This window comes from Prosopis cineraria, unplaced genomic scaffold, assembly GCF_029017545.1.
Source record: "Prosopis cineraria cultivar Desert tree isolate PC_DT_omini unplaced genomic scaffold, ASM2901754v1 PC14, whole genome shotgun sequence".
In the NCBI taxonomy this organism is placed as follows: domain Eukaryota; kingdom Viridiplantae; phylum Streptophyta; class Magnoliopsida; order Fabales; family Fabaceae; genus Prosopis; species Prosopis cineraria.
The window spans coordinates 3148693-3170234 of NW_026555345.1; the positions used below are offsets into that span (position 1 = coordinate 3148693).

The window sequence follows — 21542 nt, forward strand, 5'->3', positions numbered from 1 at the left end:
TATTAACATTTTCGCCAAAAGAAGTGACAGCTGAATCATTTAGTCAAGCAAGTAATCAACTTTCTAACCGACTCTTTCTCATTCTATCTCCCGGCTTAGCTACCGCGAAGGATGTTTTAACTAATTAAAAGCCCTTCCACCCTTCACAAATTCACCTTTCTCCCATGCAGAACTCGCCGTACGTCCAGGTGTCAATCTATAAAACTCACAAAATTTACTAAGTTATATATGATTTTTTTCTAAAATAAATGTGTAATTTTAAATCTTTCATGAACAGATTTAACTTTTATTACTATATTTTTATTAAAAACTTGTTAATATATTTTGTATGGTGTTATTCAAACAATGCGTATTATAAAATCGAATGCAATGTCAACATGGCTTGACTTAATTTTTTTTTTGGAACAAAAACATGGCTTGACTTAATTGATTGAAGATATTTAGACTAAATTTTACGTTTTCATATCTGGTCAAAAAGAAGTTTTTACTTTAATATATAACGTTCATCAATCCCCATTTGAGCTGTAATTAGATACATTTTTTCGTGAATTGCAAGCATAGTTTGTGTCTCACATGATAAGTCATACTTTAAACTTGGAGCGATCGAGTAACAACACTAGAAGCATGAACGATAAGCTGTTTTCACAGCTTTAAAAACTTTAATAATCATTATTAATATATTAATATATAAAATGTATACAAAATGAGATTATTGATAACACCACTTATCTTGAACTCAACATAAATGCACAAGAACCACTTTAATTACTATACAATTTAAGACAAGTGGCGAGTCCTGGTTTTTCATTTAACTTCAATGTACGTAAGACATGGAAGAATAAGAATTTATCTTGAACTTTATGTAAATACACAAAACTTATTACTTTTGAGTGTACTTAATTAAAATATAAAATTTATAACCAATCATATTACTTACAAGTACGATTTAATTTGTCCACTCAATCTGATACAGTGCAAAAATATCCAAGCTTTAAAATACAAAATAACGTTGTTTTGATGTTGTAGAAAAAATGGGTTACCCCAATTAATGGGACGCATTAGATTTAGTTCACGACGTTGCCTCAAGAAGACAGTAAAGATGCAGCCTAAGCGCCTAACTACTGGCCCCACAAAAAAAAAAAAACATGTAGCCTAACTATTTTCGGCGGCAATGGTGGGACCCCCATCCGCAAACTTTCATTTGACCAGTGCCGTTCCTGACTCTCAACCCGGGTTAGGTTCGTTTTATACGACACGGCACGGGTCGTTTTAAGTCATATATATAATACATGCCCCCTCTCCACCTTCTTTCTCATCCGCATAGAAAAAGGAACCAAATCCCAAGCATACCTTGCCAGAATTCTCAGAGCCTTCGGATTCGGCATATTTTTCTCATTCCTCCTGCTTCTTCTACACAGACAAATTTAAACACATTCGTCTCTTTTAAAGCGAGAGGCACCATATGTCAATGAACTTAGAGCCGTTGGATTTAGGAGTTCAGATTCCATACCACTTCAGATGCCCCATCTCCCTCGAGCTGATGCTTGAACCCGTTACTATATCCACGGGTCAGACCTACGACCGAACCAGCATCCAGTCGTGGTTTGCCGCCGGTAACACCACCTGTCCCGTCACCAGAGCGACTATTTCTGATTTTACCCTCATCCCTAACCACACTCTTCGCCGCCTTATCCAAGACTGGTGCGTTTCCAATCGCGATTTAGGAGTCCAACGGATCCCGAGTCCGACCCAAGCCGCCCGCCCGGCTGTGGTTCGGACGTTGTTGAATCAAGCATCGTCGGGGACGAGTACTTCTCAGTCGCGTATCTCTGCGCTGGGACGGCTTAGAGGATTCGCTAGTGGCTCGGAGGACAATCGTTCTCTAATTGGATCTCACAACGCCCGCCGGAGTCTGCTAAACATCCTTTTTGATGCAAATTCGGATTGTTTGGAGTTGAAGCACGAGTCGCTGGCGCTTCTGGTTTATTTTTCACTCGCTGAATCTGAATGCGTCTTCATCGCGTCGGAACCGGAGAGAATCAAGTATTTGTCCCGCTTGCTGTTTCATTCCTCCATCGAAGTCCGAGTTGACTCGGCCACACTGATCGAGACCGTCGTGAGCGGGACTCGTTCGCCGGAGCTGCGTGCCCAAATCAGCAATGTCCATGAAATCTACGAAGGTATTGTTGACATGTTGAAGAGTCCGGTTTCGCACCCTCGCGCTCTCATGACTGGGATCAAGGCCTTGCTCGCTTTGTGCCTGCTGAAACAAGCACGACATAAAGCAGTGGCCGCCGGAGCGCCGGAGATCCTCGTCGAACGGCTTGGTGATTTCGAGAAATGCGAGGCCGAGAGGGCTCTGGTGACGATTGAGTTGCTTTGTCGAATTCCGGAGGGGTTGGCTGCATTTGAAGGTCATGCGCTGACGGTGCCGCAGCTGGTGAAAACGATACTGAAGATATCAGACCGGGCGACAGAGCACGCAGCCGGAGCGCTGCTGTCTCTGTGCTCGGAGTCGGAGGAGTGCCGGAGGAAGGCGGTGGCAGCGCGTGTGCTGACGCCACTCCTATTGCTGGTACAGAGTGATTGCACGGAGAGGGCAAAGAGGAAGGCGCAGATGTTGCTGAAGCTTCTTCGGGATTCGTGGCCAAGAGATTGCGTCGGAAACTCTGACGATTTTGCATGCAGCGAACTTGTAGTTCCGTTTTGACGATGCTGCTCGCTACGTTTGGCGCATCCTCTCGAAAACTTCCTCCAAAATTTCCAGTTTCAGGGAAAAGCAGATCAGATCAGTCATGAATATGATTGTGTTTTAGGTTTATCAGTACATAATACTGCATGCCATTTTTTTCATTTTTGGGTTCATTCATTCATTTATTTTATGTAAGAATTTGCTGGGAGTAAAGAAAATCATTCCAAAAGGTTTTAATTTTGTAGAGACTAAATAACTTGAAGTGTTAAATTCTTTATTTCTATATGTTCACAATGATTATTGTTGTCAAATTCTCAAATTAACTATATAATTTTATCGTTTTGATATTTTTAACTTACAAACTTATGTTAATTTATTCATGAATTTAAATTAAATTAAACTTGATTAAACTTGCTAGTTGACTCTTTGAGTTTACGTTTTTAATTTATAAAATCATATCAATTTGCTCATAGACTCATTAAGTGAGATAGATATATGTTGTGTAAAACTTAATTCCTAGAAACGGTAGGATTTGTTTTAATAAAAAATAAAACAAAAAAAAATAAAAAACTAATACTAGTAAAAAAAGGAAACCAAAAAAATGCCAAAAATAAATTGCTGTATTTTAAAATTTCTATGTTGAATATAATAATTTATGAATGTAGATAGATTTAATTTCAATGACTTATATTTAAAATATATTTAAATTAAATTAGGTCATATTTTATAGTTTAATTATTTAATCATGTACTTTTAAAGACTATTTATTAATGAAGATAAATTTTATGAGTTTACAATCTAAATTTATCTTTTAAATTTACATCCCTATTATGAGTTTATTTAAACTCGTGAGTTTAACAATTTTATTTGAGATTATTGTACTACTGCTTCAATACAACAATAACAAAAGTCTTATCTCACAAGAAATACTTGTTCATGCGTATTGCAAAGTGCGATTACGTTTATGTAGCTAGCCTTTGAGTTTAGAAAATTTATTATGATTGTGATCAGCAAGTAATTTATTTTTCCCCTTTTACGTAGGCTAAACTAAAACCAAAATAAATTGTGGTGATGTGGGGAGAAATTTTTTGATAGGTTTAATTTGATTGAGTAGTTTTATTGTTACTTTTTTTCCTGGCTACTGCCTTAATAGTTTTATTTGATTGTCTGAAAATCCACTATCTTCTATCAGTTTAATAACATTATAAGCTCTTTTTTAATGGAACTATGATGAAATTATAAGTTATAAAGGAAGAGATTAGCCAAAAAAAATATAGGGAACTAAATTAAGCAGCTTGACTTGTGAATAGTGTTATATTGAGATAGTGTAATTAGGCTATTTAATTATATTTGATTATTTGGGCGTAACTTAAATTGGAATCATTTGAAGAATAAATAGTACTATTTTTTTTTTTTGGCAACAAAGGAGACATTTCATTCAAACCAGAAGCGGCAACAGGGTATCAGCAGCAACAACAATCAACAATAGCAAACCAGCAACAATCAAAAGAAATGACGAAAAGGAAAAGCAAATAGAGGGAATAAAAAAAACAAAAGAAAAAGAAAGAAACAGCAATTCCTAGCCTTTGAGCTAGAATTTTAACTAGGGGAGGAGGGAGTTGCAGCACCCAATTTTTCGAGCACCTCTCCCTGGGGGCAGCCTGACCACACCAAACTACAGCTACCTTATGAAGTCTTAAAATCCACTCATAGCAATTAAGAGCCAAGAGCTTTGCCTGATTCGTAGAATCCGCCACCAGTGCCAAGCAAGTCCCTTTTGAACAAAAAGTAGCACTAAGCATAGCTTGCACCCATGGAGAACTATATCCTTCCTAAACCCTTGCAAAACTTTCAACAAAAACCAAAATAAGCAGCTTATATCTAGGTAGGACCTACCTCAAGTCATCTTTAACTTTTACACCAAGAATACACAAAAGATTAGCCCTAAAACAACTGACATGGATCATGATCGAATTATCAGCATTACCCCTATCCGAAAGAGCAACCATAGATACACCACCATGTAACAGAATCAGGCCTCAATAATAAAGATCAAAATCATGATCCTTGCATAAGAGGGTAGCAAAGAACTTACGTTGTGCATGACGACCCAACAAATTAAATTAATTAGTACGTGAAGAAGTGATTCAAAAGGAAGAATTTTGCCAGCTTCGGTGTGTATATGAGGTTTTTGTTTAGATTTGAATTTGCAGAATGCAGTGAGAGGATTTATGCTGGACGTGTATGACTTCCAGAATGGAATTTGGCTATGTCACTCCTTTGGTGGCAAGTGCTACAATTTCACTGCCTTTGTAAGCAATTTTATACACAAATACTTTAATTTTATTCTCTCTGTTCCAAATTAAATAACCATTTATCTATCAACCGAATCTTGATTTTGATGTTTCCTAAAAAAATAATAAATATAAGCTACATTAAAGTCAAGTTTGTTATGAAATTTAAGATATCCCATATTATTCACAGTTTGTAAATAGTATTTCCATACATATAAATATGATGCAAAAACTCATGTTTTTAGTAATGTGCAATAACTCATTTTTTATTTCTTTTAAAAAAATTATGTTGCAAGTTTCAACGGCGACATGCAAGTTGCCACTGAAAGTCCACTTTAAGCTGCGATTTTTTAGTGTCGCCGCTGACTGTCAGTATTTTTTAATTTCTTTTAAAAAATTATGTTGCAAGTTTCAGCGGTGACTTTTTAGTGTCTTCGCTGATTGTCAACATTTTTTATTTTTTTTAAAAAATTATGTTGCAAGTTTCAACGGCGACATACAAGTCGCCGTTGAAAGTCCACTTTCAGCGGCGACACTAAAAAGTCACCGCTGATTGTCAGCATTTTTTAATTTTTTTTTAAAAAATTATGTTGCAAGTTTTAGCGGCGACATACAAGTCGCCACTGATTGTCAGTATTTTTTAATTTCTTTTTAAAAAAATTATGTTGCAAGTTTCAGCTGTGACTTTTCATTGTCGCCGCTGATTGTCAGCATTTTTTTGTGTTTTTAAAATTAGATTAAAGTATTTTTCATAAGAAAAAATATATTTTTGTTTTACCAATTTCATGATGTTCTTTTTATTTAAATGTCAATTTATTTCCCTTTCAATTTATTTAACCAAGTTGTATGTATGTATGTATGTATGTATGCATAGATACACATACATATCTTATAATATTACAAGTGGAGAGAGGTTTATATTAAGAGATGGAGAAGGGACCATTTAACTCAATGCCTGCAAAATCAAAAGTCTTTTGATTTTATAGAAGTTTTAAAAAATTATGATTAAATTAGCTCTTTTGATTTTCTTCACTTAATTACCTTTTTTTGTACTTAAATTATTTTTTTGACAAGATTCAAGTCTTGTTTTTCTTTTGCTTTTTCTTTTTCTTCTTTTGTCATATTTGTTTTTCACCCGTGATTTCTTGTGTCTTTTTCTATTTCAAAAAGAATTTGGATATTCTGCACAAATACCTCTTTCAAATTTTTCTCTTATTTAATTTATTCTATTTTTTATTTTTTAAATTTCTATTTGTTCTTTAATTTTTTTATAATGTATTTCTTTATTTCTACCTCTTCTACTTTTCTTTCAAGTTCACTATTCCTATTTGGCTATAGATTAAAACTCTTAAGACTTATCTTATTCTTCTTTTTTGACTTAGATCCTAATATTTTATCGAACCATCTCATATTTCTATTTGTACAAATTTTATTTTCTATTGATATTGTTCATCCTAAGCTTAATAGGAACACCACCACCTAACTTTTCTATTCTTTCACAGGATTTTTGAATATTATATTTCTTGAATATTCTCTGTTTGTTACTAAACTTACTTGGCAATATTAATTTTTTATAAGTTATATGTGATATTATGTTCATGTATCTTTGTTGATTTATTTCAAAAGGGATGTTATCTATTTCATTTTCTATATTTTCTTCTGCTTTTATTTTACTAGTTATAATAAAGAACAATAAATTTTACTATTTTCACATATGGACAAATAATTAATATTATAAAACCTTTAGAAAAGATAATTTCAAAACATATAAAATAGAAATAGTTTGTTATAAATGTGAAAGATTTGGCCATTTTTATAATTTCTTTTAAAAAATTATGTTGCAAGTTTCAGCGGTGACTTTTTAGTGTCGCCGCTGATTGTCAGCATTTTTTTATTTCTTTTAAAAAAATTATGTTGCAAGTTTCAGCGGCAGCATACAAGTCGCCGCTAAAAGTGGACTTCAATAGCGACTTTTTAGTGTCGTCGCTGATTGTCAGCATTTTTTAATTTCTTTTAAAAAAATTATGTTGTAAGTTTAAGCGGCAACTTTTTAGTGTCGCCGCTGATTGTCTGCATTTTTATAATTTTTTTACTAATGTATAATCATCAGTATTTTTACTATTTATTCTTAGATATTTTTTATATTATAATTATAAATATGAATATTAAATTAAATAATATAACAATCTCAAGAAGTAAAAAAATTAAAATAAATAATATAAATTATATTATATCAATTATATTTATAGTTTACTTTAAACAAAATAAGTAATATAATTTATAATTTTATAAATTGAAAGAATTAAATTGAAATATTTAAGGATAATAATGATATTTTATAATATTTAATATTTAATATGTGTGTGTGTTTGTATAGTTTAATAATATGTGTGTCTATATATATATATATATATATTTAATTATGCAATAATAGACTACAGATTCATTCCAGCTCAGTGACAAAACGATTGGACACAAAAAGAGGAAGTCACGGGTTCAAACATTGAAGAAAACAAGTTTCAAAATGCAAATATAAATTGATGATATAATGACACGTGGCGTGTGGTGAGAGCGACACATGAAGGGTGACATGGGGCCACGTGGTGTGAGGTGAAGGGCGACACATGGAGTATGACATGGTGTCACGTGGTGCGAGGTGGGGCCCTATATGAAGGGTGACATGGCGCCACATGGCGTGTGGTGAGAGTGACACATGGAGACTGGAGAGTGACATGGTGCCACATGGCGTGAGGTGAGGGCGACACGTGGCGCGAGGTGGGGCCTTACGTGGAGCGTGACATGGCAACACGTGGCATGAGGTGGAGCGCCACATGGACGGTGACATGGTGCCATGTGTGTAAGTGAACCAACATTACTTTTCAATGACAACTTTTTGGTAGCTTAAGTAGTTTAGCGGCGACAGAAATAATCGTCGCTGATGCGTGATTTCTGCGGCAACAATTGTCATCGCTGATTCTCAACTTTCAATGGCGACTTTTATTATTGTCGCTGATTCAGCTCTCGCGGCGACATTGTGGCGACTTTTTGACTTTCGGCGGCGATAAATGTCACCGCAGATTCTCAACTTTCAGCGGCGACTTTTTTTGTTGTCGCAGATTGAATCAGCGGTAGAAGCTCTTGCGGTGACATTGTGACGACTTTTTGTCACCGCTAAAAACTTTATGCGGTGACTTTTTGACTTTCAACGGCGACAAATGTCGCTGCTGAAAGTCAATTGTTTTGTAGTGATGGTAGAAAATCAATGTGCGTAACAATATATGGTAATTAAATAGACTCGATATCACATCTTAACCAAAAACCTTGAAACACTGAGTTCATGAATCTCGAAGTCTACAATTGCAGATGGGAATGGAGGGATGAAGGGAGGTTAGTGTCCAAACCGAGGAGAATCGTCAAGGATGAACGCAACATCAAGATCGTCGGTGTTAATGAACTTGTTTAGAGATGTTCCAGAGGTGACTCAATCTTGCAAGGACAATTCAACTCCTTTGCTTCTTCATAACACTTGCTATGAAGCAGCAGGCTAACGCTGGCCTAATTTCATTGCCGTCGTTTTCTACAAGGTATGTATAATATATTGTCGTATTGATTAATAAGATGATCAATTAGACATATTAATTTAAGTAGGTTGAGTTTAGGAAAGCAATCGCTTACACGTACGTACTTGAATTAATGTTCAGAGGGGTGATGGAGGAGGAGCTCCGGAAGGCGTAGATGTTGCCGGCGGTCATAATTAATCAGTTTCATTAACTCTCCAATCTCATTTCTTCTTCTTATAAACTCAACACAAGAACTTAAAAATATAAAATTTCCTAGAGAAAAAATCTCACGTGTTATTTATATATGTTACAAGGGTGCGAAGTACTTTTTTGGATTATTATTATTATTATTTTTCTGCAGGCAAACATGGGGTTCGGAGAAGGCGAGATTGGTGAAGTTGATGTAACCCTTCCTGGTGGTGCGCCACAGGCAAACATGAGCCGTGACTCTCGGCATCTCACGCCTCTTCAACCCTGCTTCCTCTATCCCTCTCTTCTTTTATTCATTTTCATGCCATTATGAACACACTTCTCTATGCTCTTTGATTCCTCTTCCACATGAAAATCACTCCCAATTTAAATCGTCTGTAGTTGAACTTTAATTTAAATGGCCTCCACTTAGAAGTAGTTCCAAATTTTATAATACTTCCATTTTAAAACTATCCAAAATATAAAAACTAGATGCCTGCATACATTGGTTCCATTAGAAGGAATTACCGTTGCAGGATTTCCTTGAATTTGAATTTATATAAATGCAAAATAAAATATTTAAAAAATTATTTTTAATTAAACTCAACAATATTCGAATATGATATCTAATAATACTGGATATCATATAAAGTATACTCCCCTGGCAGCTTTTATTTATTTATTTATTTATTTTAACCAGCCCAGCTTGTGATTCATTGGATGTAGAATAGTTAGTGATATATTAGTTCTTTTGGATAAATATTATTACCAATTGTCAAAGCTGATGCCTGATAAAAGGGTTTGCAGAAGAAAAAGCCTGAAAACAATTTAATTGGAAACCAAAAAAAGGATTGGGCTATGTTTTGACTACCAGGGCCCATTTAATTGGTTCTTGGTTCATTACACTAAAGTTGGGCTCCTTACTCTTGAGGGGATTCGTTTCAAATTACAATAACAATTTAGTATGAACTACGATTGTTTTTCTCCATTAAAAATCTCAAAAAACAAAAAAACAAAAGAATATTAAGATCGGACTTGTGAATTTGAATTTTTTTTCTCCATTAAAAAATTAAACACATTCCCGTGCAGATTAAATATAAAGTTACACTATGAGGAATGACACAATTATCCTGGTCCACATCCGTAATATTACTTACTCCAAGATTGTGAGTCAGACCACTTTCATACACGAAATGGTTGTTCCAACATAATATAGGACCTTGGTTTTATATACAAGGAATTTTCTTTGTATTTTTTTTTTTTTTTTGAAATTTTAAGTGCAATGAATGTCTTACTTCCCCTTACAAACAAATATTTAATGGTTGTGGTGTGTGTGTGTGTGAGAGAGGGGCAAGTTACATGGTTGCTTGATATTTGGTTTGAAGATGAGGCGTCGTGGAACATGTGAAAGAGGGATCATTTAATAAAGTGTTGAGCATGAAATAATATATAAGTTAATAATAATAATAATAATAATAATTGAATGGAAGTGTGGATGAATGTTACGTGACAAGGAAATGATTACAGCAAAGGTAAAGCAAGCAATGAATGAATGACAAGAAGAAACGCAAAAATCAGAGTCATTATGGCTGTACTGTCCTTTGCATTTTGACCTCTTCAACCTCAATCCTACCTCTCACTTCCCACCCCACCCTATAACCCTCCCTCTCTCTCTCTCTCTCTCTCTCTCTCTCTCTCTCTCTCTCTATTATAACTTTTGTCATCTTCATTTCAACCTCATCCCATACCTCACTAATCAACACGCTTTGATTCTAATAAGAAGGACTGTCACAGTATAAATATGAAATTTTGAGTTTAAACCTATACGAATTTAGAAAATGAAAGTTATTTTCAATGAGACTTAACAATAATACTTGAATTTGGCTAATGTCAAATAGCCATATAAAAAAATAAAAGAAAAAACAAACAAATAAAAGGGCAATTAAAACATACTCGATCTAATATTTATTATAGGATGTCTTTTATAAAAATTTCTTGGCCTTTATTGTAAGTCACGTGAAATGTTATTAATTAAAATTAGTCAATTTTACCCTTAGTAAATTACTAGAATTTAATTCTAATTCAGTGTCTTTATATATGAGCTGCTAATCAAATATTGTACTTCCCTCTTTCTTTAATAGAGGCAAAGTTAAATATTTTTTTAATTTTAAAACAAATGTGATGAGTTAACTGTTATTTTTTGAATTTGGTGACGTTGTACAAGGTGACTTGCAATAGGAATATGAATCTAGTGAAATAATGTATGAATTTATTTTTTTACAAGTCATTTTAAATTAAACTCACACTCCCTCGAGTCTCTATATACAGAGAGCTTTCTAAGAAGACTTTTTTTTATCCTTAATATAAGGCGTTTGTTACTTTTTGTTAAAAAAAATATTTTTATTTAAATTCATTAATTATGAGAGAAAGCAACGTAATGAAAATTTAAAAAATTATTTAAATAGAGATAAAATTAAAGTTTTATTATATTTTTAGACAAAGTTAATTACTTAAAAATATTTTTTGATTTTGATAAAGTAATTAGAAGTGACTTGTAATTAAGATAAGGGTGAGCATATGCATGAGGGACTTGACTTCTTTCATTTCTTTTTCTTTTCATTTCCTCTTCATTTCCCATATCAACTATCGAATTCATTTTTCAATGGTTGAGATTTAATGTTTTATAAAATTATTATTATATTTATTTTTTATAAATAATATTTATAAAAAATAAATATAATAATAATTTTATAAAACATTAAATCTCAACCATTAAAAAATGGATCTAACAATTAAGATGGCAAGTGGAAAGGGAATGGAAAGAAGCTAGGTTCATGCACGAGAGAGAATGTATGAAATGAGACCGTTTCATTGATCAACGCGCGTACATTGCAATTTTTTATTTCCAATTAACCATCTTTAATTTTTATATAGTAGCATTTCATGTAATATATAAATATAATAATTATTGTAGAGCACCTGAAGTCATGGCGATAGTGGCACCAGGCAGGAGACGCTGATCCGGTCTCCATGTATCATGCTATCAGTCAACAGTACATATCATCAATATTTCGATCAATATACACACATTACACGATATACACTCTTTTTGTAGGCTATATATATATATATATATATATTCTCCGCGTAATATATTCAATTCTGCATTTTTTATTCATTCAATTTTTACATATTTTAGGAAACTTTGCATGTTTAAATTCTTTAAAAAAAATCAAGTTATTAATAAAAATCCGTCTGTTTCCATTAAAAAAGGATACATTCTAGCACATTTCTCAAGTATTGTATTGAAAGTGGGTATATAGTTTTAAGAAAATGAAAATATAATTATAATGAAATAAAGAATCACATAATTTAGATAACATTATTAAATTAATATTAATTAAAAGTGAGCCGTATGTGCAAAATTTAACTTGTTGCATGCATGGGTGACATGTGCTGTCTAATCCTCCGTTTTGTATACTGGCACTGCGAGGCATAACCAGATAGTAACTTGCTTGTATTGCATGTACCTTTCGCCGCTCTCTGTATTTGCATCTTTTTCTTTTTTATTATCATGACTTCGTCAAACCCACAGATAGCAAATTAAATATCAAAAACAGTTTGTATAAAGAAGGGTGTATCAAGTTCAATTATTGATCACTGCTTTATAAAGCAACGCCTATTATTGCTGATTGATCCACTTGTAATTATATCAGCCGCAAAGTAGATCACCAGGTTACGGAGAGAGTACAGTTTATTCTAGTGCTTGAAATGATTTATTAGTGATAGATTAATTGAATTTCTATTTTGATCAAAAATCGAAACATGGAATCGGACTAATTTGGTTATATCGCAATAGATTGTAATGCCCCATTTGGATTTAATAATTTCAAGTCCCCTTTAAAACTTTGATTATTTAAAATTTCAGCAACTTTGACTCTCTCATTTTTATCATGCTTTCACTAGTTTCTGTTACTCTAACTTTGTAAATGTAATAATATCATTACTCTTAATCTTCTATTTTTACTTCAAATCTCAACTCATCTCTCTTTTATCTTTAAAATTTTTTACACTATTCAAACAAATAATTTTAAATATTTAAATTTTAAATCTAAAATTCAAATCCATCAACCCAAACACTATCTAATTTAATTAATTTCATCTCCTTCAATTATATATATATATATATATATATTGTTCATTATAAATGCTGCTGCGCGCGCACAAAGAAATACTTAGGTAGATTGAGTGTGTCACATCATTTATAGTCTGTTTAATTAAAATATTTCAAGTAACTTAAATAAAATCTATATGATATTTTTTAATTAATTTTATTCTTATAACATAATACATATTTTATTTCTTGCATATTTTCTCTTTACTATCATTAATATCAAATTAATTTATATTTAATGATATTTGAATGTTATTTTTTATTGGATAGATTATAAATGATATAGTATATCAGTCTACTTAAAAATTTATCATACATATTATTGTTTTTATATATATATATATATATGTATGTGTGTAAAGGGGTACATAGTGTTGATAAGAAGCACAGAGATATATATAAAGTAGTGCGTGTATTAGTATATGACTGAATCAAAATAGATTGTGTTAATAGCGTCACACACACACACACAAACTATAGATTGTGATAGAGGAGATGGTAGCAAGTGAAGGGCATAAAATGGGAGGATACAGCTGGAAATTAAAAAGCGGGGCTGAACTGAATGGGTAAACACACGCGCCACCGCCACCTGCTGCCCGCTGACGCAGAAGCGTCTCCAAACGTATCTCTGTTTCACCGGAGGAAACTTCGCTTGTTGCTTCTCTTAATTGAAAGCTTTTTTCAATAACAAAAAAAATTAAAAGCTTTTTTTTTATTTGGCCAAAAAAATCAACGCTTTTTAGATTTTCTTTTGTTTTATTTTTTTTCCACTGTCCAAGTGGCAGTTGCATATGCCTGCCATTACTAGAGACAACTTCTGTCCAATTTCCTTTTATGGCTGCGTCAACTCACATTTACTATGCGTATGTCAACTCATATTTAAAATCTTTTATTTAAATAATTAAAAAATTAAATGAAGAAGATATGTGATTTCAGATTTAAAAAAACAATACAGAGGTGATGAGTTTTTTTTTATTTTTAAGTTGATAAACGACAAAAATAGATATATTAATAATAAAAATATTAAGAGAATGTAATATTTGATGTAATTGAAATTTTAAATATTTATGGTATAAATGAAATTTGAAATTGTAATAAGAAATGAATTTGAATTTATATCAAATCTAAATCCATAAATTCTTATATATTCAAATAAAAAATTTGATCTAAATTTAAATTTAAATTCAAATTCTCATCAATCTAAACATACCATCACAAAATTTTAGAAATAATACTTTTTAGAATTTCACAATATGCCTTTTGTGAACTTTATAATTTAGGGAAAATTAGGATTAGCTATTAACAAACATATCTGGGGAGAAGGACCTGGAGAAAAATATGCAAATCACCTTGTTCTTCAATTGTTGCGCGCGCGCGCAAAGACTAACGAATCTAGGAACTGACGAACGAGGGAGGCCAAAATTGAAAATCACCTAAAATAGGAGGGCCTACGGCTAATTTTCTCACTTTTTACAAATGAATTAATTTTTGTGTGGAAAGAACAGTAAAATAGGGGGGCACCCCACTACTTTCATTGCTGTATATTTATGTCGATGTATATTTTGCATTAATCTAGGTCCTCTTCCTCAAATATATTTTACAATAGGCCTTTAATCCTAATATTCCCGCTTATTATGAATTTCATGTGCATGTACAAATTAACGAGGTATTATCTCCTGTCTTATTGTAAGACTTCCAACGCCTCAATCAAAGAGTTATCAAATTTTCTTAAAAATAAAATAAACCTTTAATTTTACTTATTAAATAATTTTTTTCAAATTTATATTACACTCTTTCTCATAATTAATGAGTGAAAACAAGAGTAATATAATATTAAAAAAACATAATTATCTAATACCCATAAAGTATGTTATATTAAGGACTAAACAATTCTCCTAGATGATGCCTTGTAATAAAAACTAGAGGGAGTATTTTTGTAGGAAGAATGACAGTTACCTCCCAAAATATTGAATTAATAACAATCAAGTTCCTAATAAATTTTTTTAAAATTAATCGTCAATATCAATTTAAATAATTACAAACAAAATTTTTCAATACAATGTACGAATTACATTTGATAATTAAATACTTATTTATGCTTGAAACTCTTGAATAAGTAATTATCAATATTTTCTACTAATTTTTTAAAAAAATTATCCAATACTCCCTTTAGTCCTATTTATAGGATAGAGACAGAATAATTTTTTTAATCTTACTTATAAGTCATATCATTAAATTTTCATTACAAATTTTTTTACCTACCCTCCGTTGAATATTGAAGAGAAAAAGTTGTTATTGAAGTATGTATATTTAATAAAGATAAAATTAAAAAACTTATTAAATTTTAAGATAGAATTAATGATTTTTAAGATTTTCTTTCATACTGATAAAATATATTGAGAGTGACTTATAAATAAAATAAAAAAATACTTAACTGTCATTAATTTTAAAATTCTAGACTCAACTGCCATCTTCGATATTTTTTAACCTTTGTTGATGGAAAGTCACATGTAATGGAGAGGGCTGTTATAAATTTGGTCATGATTATTTGGGGGGAAAATGGTTGAAAACTTGAAATATCTGCCAAAATGCCGATGACGTGGCGGTGAGCAATTGAAGAACGTGGAGGAAAGGGATCCACCACTTAATTAATCAATGACACCATAATTAACGTTATCCACAATTCCACCTGAAGTTCCTCTGCCCTGCCATCTCAAGAAAACTGGTTCCCATCCAACCTGGACTCTATCCCTACCCGACCCCTCTTCCGCCTTTCCTTTGACTCTCTCCCACCACCCCTTTTCACATTAATTCACCTAAATTACAAAAACTTTAACAAAATTAAGATTTAATAATATTTTTTAATATTAACCTCCCCATTATATTCTCTCTAATATCTTTTCATAAATAAAATATTAAATGAAAGATATTTTTTAAAATTTATATTTTTATTTTAAAAATAAAAGTTATATAATGTATTAATAAGATTTATTGATATTGTAATTTTTTTTAAAAGTATTTTATAATTTGAGACAAAAAAAATATTTATCATATATTTTTTTGTAAATTAAATGGGAGAGAAAAAAGATGGATATCAATTGAGTTAATAAATTAATTTATTTTTTATCTAAAGAGTTTAAAGTTGGATTTTGAGAGCTCATTAACATTATGGCATGTTTTCAGGTAGAAAGCACTTATAGAGATATTCAAACCGCTTATAGATCATTTAACAACAGGTCCTTGCATCTGTTTTGGGATTTATTTTGTGATTTATACAAGGATACTATTTTTATACTTCGTAACAAGTTCATGATCTTCTATTTCACAACGGTATATGCATATTTGTATTCATTATTATTATCAAATTGGATAAAGAAAATGATTTGGGAAAAACCAGAAACACCAATCAAGCAATTTATAATTATTACGTAAAATTTGATTATCATTGCATCGTTTTTTTTTTTTTGGAATCAGTAATGAATATGAATAGCATTTTAACATCCCGTTAATTAAACTATAAATACAATAATTCGCTGTTATATATGTGATCAGATTCAGAAAGCAAATATGCATACTGATATCTCCTTGACTCTTGATTATTAAAAAAAAAAAAATCTAGGCTCTAAACAGGGGAATGCGTGTGAGTTGAACTGGTCTTTCATGTGTTACAGTTGGAATCACCACTGATCTAGCTCACACACAAGTTGTTCTCACGAACATGACATTCCATATGCTTTTTGATAGATTGACACTTTAATAACAAAGACTTTTTGCTAGTATTCCCTTTTATTTATTAATATTTTCTCCAACAGAAGTGACAGCTGAATCATTTGGTCAAGCAAGTATATCAACTTTCTAACCCACTCTTTCCCAATCTATCTCCTGGCTTAGCTACCACGAAGGACGTTTTAGCTAATTAAAAGCTTCCAGCCTTCACATATTCACCTTTGTTCCACGCAAAGCTCGCCGTACGTCCAGGTGTCAATCTATAAAACTCACAAATTTACTTAATTTTATATGATTTTTTTATAAAATAAATACTCCATTCGTTAAAAAATATAAGATATTTTTAATTGATTCTCACTTCCAATAAAGTAATTACTTACTTTTAAATTAACTCTATTTTTTTATATTTACTTCTATTAAACATCCTATAATAAATATAAAATTACTATCAATAGGAATACTTTTAAAAAAAGTGATTATATTTTAAAAGATTAAAAATGCCTTATATTTTTGAACGTTTAACTCCTTAAAAAATGACTTACATTTTTAAATGAACGGAGTATGTAATTTTAAATATTTCATAAACAGATTCAACTTTTATTACTATATTTTTATTAAAAAATTGTTAATATATTTTGTATGGTGTTATTCAAACAGTGCGTATTATAAAATCGAATGCAATGTCAACATGGCTTGACTTAATTAATTGAAGATGTTTAGACTAAATTTTACGTTTTCATATCTGGTCAAAAAGAAGTTTTTACTTTTACATATAACGTTCATCAATCCCCTTTTGAGCTGTAATTAGATACATTTTTTCGTGAATTGCAAAGCATAGTTTGTGACTCACATGATAAGTCATACTTTAAACTTGGGAGCGATCGTGTAACAACATTAGAAGCATGAACAATAAGCTGTTTTCACAGCTTTAGGACTTTAATAATCATTATTAATATATTAATATATAAAATGTACACAAAATGAGATTATAGATAACACAACTTATCTTGAACTCAATATAAATGCAAGAACCACTTTAATTACTATAAAATTTATGACAAGTGGCAAGTCCTGATTTTTCATTTAACTTCAATGTACGTAAGACATGGAAGAATAAGAATTTATCTTGAACTTTATGTAAATACACAAAACTCATTACTTTTGAGTTTACTTAATTAAAATAAAATTTGTAACGAATCATATTATTTACAAGTACGATTTAATTTGTCCACTCAATCTGATACAGAGCAAAAATATCCAAATTTTAAAATACTTAAAATATCGTTGTTTTTATGTTGTAGAAATAATAGGTGACCCCAATTAATGGGACGCATTAGATTTAGTTCACGACGTTGCCTCAAGAAGAGAGTAAAGATGCAGCCTAAGCGCCTAACTACTGGCCAAAAAAAAATGTAGCCTAACTATTTTAGGCGGCAAATGTGGGACCCCCATCCGCAAACTTTCATTTGACCAGTGCCGTTCCTGACTCTCAACCCGGGTTAGGTTTCTTTTATACGACACGGCACGTGTCGTTTTAAGTCATATATATAGTACATGCCCCCTCTTCACCTTCTTTCACATCCGCATAGAAAAAGGAACCAAATCCCAAGCTTACCTTGCCAGAATTCTCAGAGCCTTCGGACTCAGCATATTTTTCTCATTCCTCCTCCTCCTTCTGCAAATACAAATTTAAACACATTCGTCTCTTTTAAAACGAGAGGCACCATATGTCGATGAAGTTAGAGCCGTTGGATTTAGGAGTTCAGATTCCATACCACTTCAGATGCCCCATCTCCCTCGAGCTGATGCTTGAACCCGTTACTATATCCACGGGTCAGACCTACGACCGAACCAGCATCCAGTCGTGGTTTGCCGCCGGTAACACCACCTGTCCCGTCACCAGAGCGACTATTTCTGATTTTACCCTCATCCCTAACCACACTCTTCGCCGCCTTATCCAAGACTGGTGCGTTTCCAATCGCGATTTAGGAGTCCAACGGATCCCGAGTCCGACCCAAGCCGCCCGCCCGGCTGTGGTTCGGACGTTGTTGAATCAAGCATCGTCGGGGACGAGTACTTCTCAGTCGCGTATCTCTGCGCTGCGACGGCTTAGAGGATTCGCTAGTGGCTCCGAGGACAATCGATCTCTAATTGGATCTCACAACGCCCGCCGGATTCTGCTAAATATCCTTTTTGATGCAAATTCGGATTGTTTGGAGTTGAAGCACGAGTCTCTCGCGCTTCTGGTTTATTTTTCACTCGCTGAATCTGAATGGGTCTTCATCGCATCGGAACCAGAGAGAATCAAGTATTTGTCCCGCTTGCTGTTTCATTCCTCCATCGAAGTTCGAGTTAACTCAGCCACACTGATCGAGACCGTCGTGAGCGGGACCCGTTCGCCGGAGCTGCGTGCTCAAATCAGCAATGTCGATGAAATCTACGAAGGTGTTGTTGACATGTTGAAGAGTCCGGTTTCGCACCCTCGCGCTCTCAAGATTGGGATCAAGGCCTTGTTCGCTTTGTGCCTGCTGAAACAAGCACGACATAAAGCAGTGGCCGCCGGAGCGCCGGAGATCCTCGTCGAACGGCTTGGTGATTTCGAGAAATGCGAGGCCGAGAGAGCTGTGGTGACGATTGAGTTGCTTTGTCGAATTCCGGAGGGGTTGGCTGCATTTGCAGGTCATGCTCTGACGGTGCCGCAGCTGGTGAAAACGATACTGAAGATATCAGACCGGGCGACAGAGCACGCAGCCGGAGCGCTACTGTCTCTGTGCTCGAAGTCGGAGGAGTGCCGGAGGAAGGCGGTGGCAGCGCGTGTGCTGACGCCGCTGCTATTGCTGGTGCAGAGTGATTGCACGGAGAGGGCAAAGAGGAAGGCGCAGATGTTGCTGAAGCTGCTTCGGGATTCGTGGCCAAGAGATTGTGTCGGAAACTCTGACGATTTTGCATGCAGCGAACTTGTAGTTCCCTTTTGACGATGCTGCTTGCTTCGTTTGGCGCATCCTCTCGAAAACTTCCTCCAAAATTTCCAGTTTCAGGGAAAAGCAGATCAGATCAGTCATGAATATGATTGAGTTTTAGGTTCATCAGTACATAATACTGCAAGAAATTTTTTTCTTTTATGGGTTCATTCATTCATTTTATGTAAGAATTTGCTGGGAGTATAGAAAATCATCCCAAGAGGTTTTAATTTTGTAGAGACTAACTAATTTGAAGTGTTAAATTCTTTATTTCTATATGTTCATCGTGATTATTGTTGTCAAATTTTTAAGTTAATTGTATGAATTTATTGTTTAATATTTTTAATTTATAAAATTGTGTTAACTCACGCATAATCTCAAATTGAATAAAACTCAGTTAAACTTACTAATTGACTCTTTGAGTTTACGTTTTTAATTTATAAAATTGTATCAATCTACTCATAAATTTATTGTGTGAAACAAGTATATGTCGTGTAAAACTTGATTAATAGAAATGATAGGATTCTTTTTAATAAAAAATAAAACTGAAAAAATAAAAAATAATACTAATAAAAAAGAAAAAAATACTAAAAATAAGTTGCTTTATTTTAAAATTTCTATGTTGAATATAATAATTTATGAATGTAGATAGATTTAATTTTAATGATTTATATTGAAAATATATTTAAATTAAATTAAATTAGATCATATTTTATATTTTAATTATTTAATCATGTATTTTTAAAGACTATTTATTAATAGAAATAAATTTTTATAAATTTACGATTCGAATTTACATCCTTATTATGAGTTTATTTAAACTCGTAAATTTAACAATTTTGTTTGTGATTATTGTACTACTGCTACAACACAACAACACAAGTCTTATCTCACAAGAAGTACTTGTTTATATGTATTGCAAGTGCGATTATATTTAAGTAGCTAGCTTTTGGGTTTAGTAAATTTATTATGATTATGAGTAAGTAATTTATTTTTCCCCTTTTACGTAGGCTAAACTAAAACCAAAATAAATTGTGGTGTTGTGGGGAGAAATTTTTGATAGGTTTAATTTGATTGAGTAGTGTTATTATTACTTTTTTCCTGGCTACTGCCTCAATAGTTTAATTTGATTGTCTAAAAATCCACTATCTTCTACCAATTTAATAACATTATAAGCTCTTTTTTAATGGAAACATGATGAAGTTATAAGTTCTGAAGGAAGAGATTAGCCAAAAAAAATATAGGGAACTAAATTAAGCAGCTTGACTTGTGAATAGTGCTGTATTGAGATAGTGTGATAGCCAAATGGAGAAAGTATACAATAAGGAAACCGAATCATGGCTTGGAATGAGTAAATACGTTGATCTCAGTAAACTGATAGCCAAATAAACCGTTCCAGGCAACCTTGGTCTCGTCCCCTGCCACTCATCGATCATCTTCATTCTGCTCAGCGAGGAATCTAATTTCACCCAGCACCTCGTATTAAGCCAGAAACAGAACCTCTGTGCTTGAAATCCAAACTTTTGACCCCTCGTGCCTCTCAAAAATCTATTATTCCAAAACCTTGATACTGCTTTGACCAATACTGCATATGGCGGCACCATTGGAGATAATTTTCTCTTCCATTGTACTCAAGAACCTCCGTAGTCTCTCTACGCCAAACACAAACCAATCAAAGAAGCCAATCTAAAATAGTTGTCCACACCTCACCTCTGATTCACAACTCTTGATTTCGATATCCGTTCCCAAAACGTTACCATCTTCCTTTGAAATCCCGTACCTGTGCCAATCCACATCTCTAAATCAACCATCCACTCACACTCACCATGAACAGCACAAAACATACTTTTAAGAGCACTTATTTAAAAGCGCTTATGGAGAAAAGCACTTTCATTATTATATATGAAAGATACAGGAGCACTTTTTAATAAAAGCACTCAAATATGT

General features: G+C 32.8%; 2 protein-coding genes across 2 annotated transcripts; both read left to right on the top strand.

Annotated features, from left to right (window-relative positions):
- Window positions 1-1345: 1345 nt before the first annotated feature.
- LOC129293910 (U-box domain-containing protein 26-like) lies at window positions 1346-2883 on the top strand. The gene has a single exon (XM_054932038.1). It carries the CDS (start codon window positions 1463-1465, stop codon window positions 2708-2710), a length of 1248 nt encoding a protein of 415 aa, XP_054788013.1. The 5' UTR covers window positions 1346-1462; the 3' UTR covers window positions 2711-2883.
- Window positions 2884-18205: 15322 nt separating this feature from the next.
- LOC129293535 (U-box domain-containing protein 26-like) lies at window positions 18206-19888 on the top strand. The gene has a single exon (XM_054931548.1). It carries the CDS (start codon window positions 18363-18365, stop codon window positions 19608-19610), a length of 1248 nt encoding a protein of 415 aa, XP_054787523.1. The 5' UTR covers window positions 18206-18362; the 3' UTR covers window positions 19611-19888.
- The last annotated feature ends 1654 nt before the right edge of the window (window positions 19889-21542 follow it).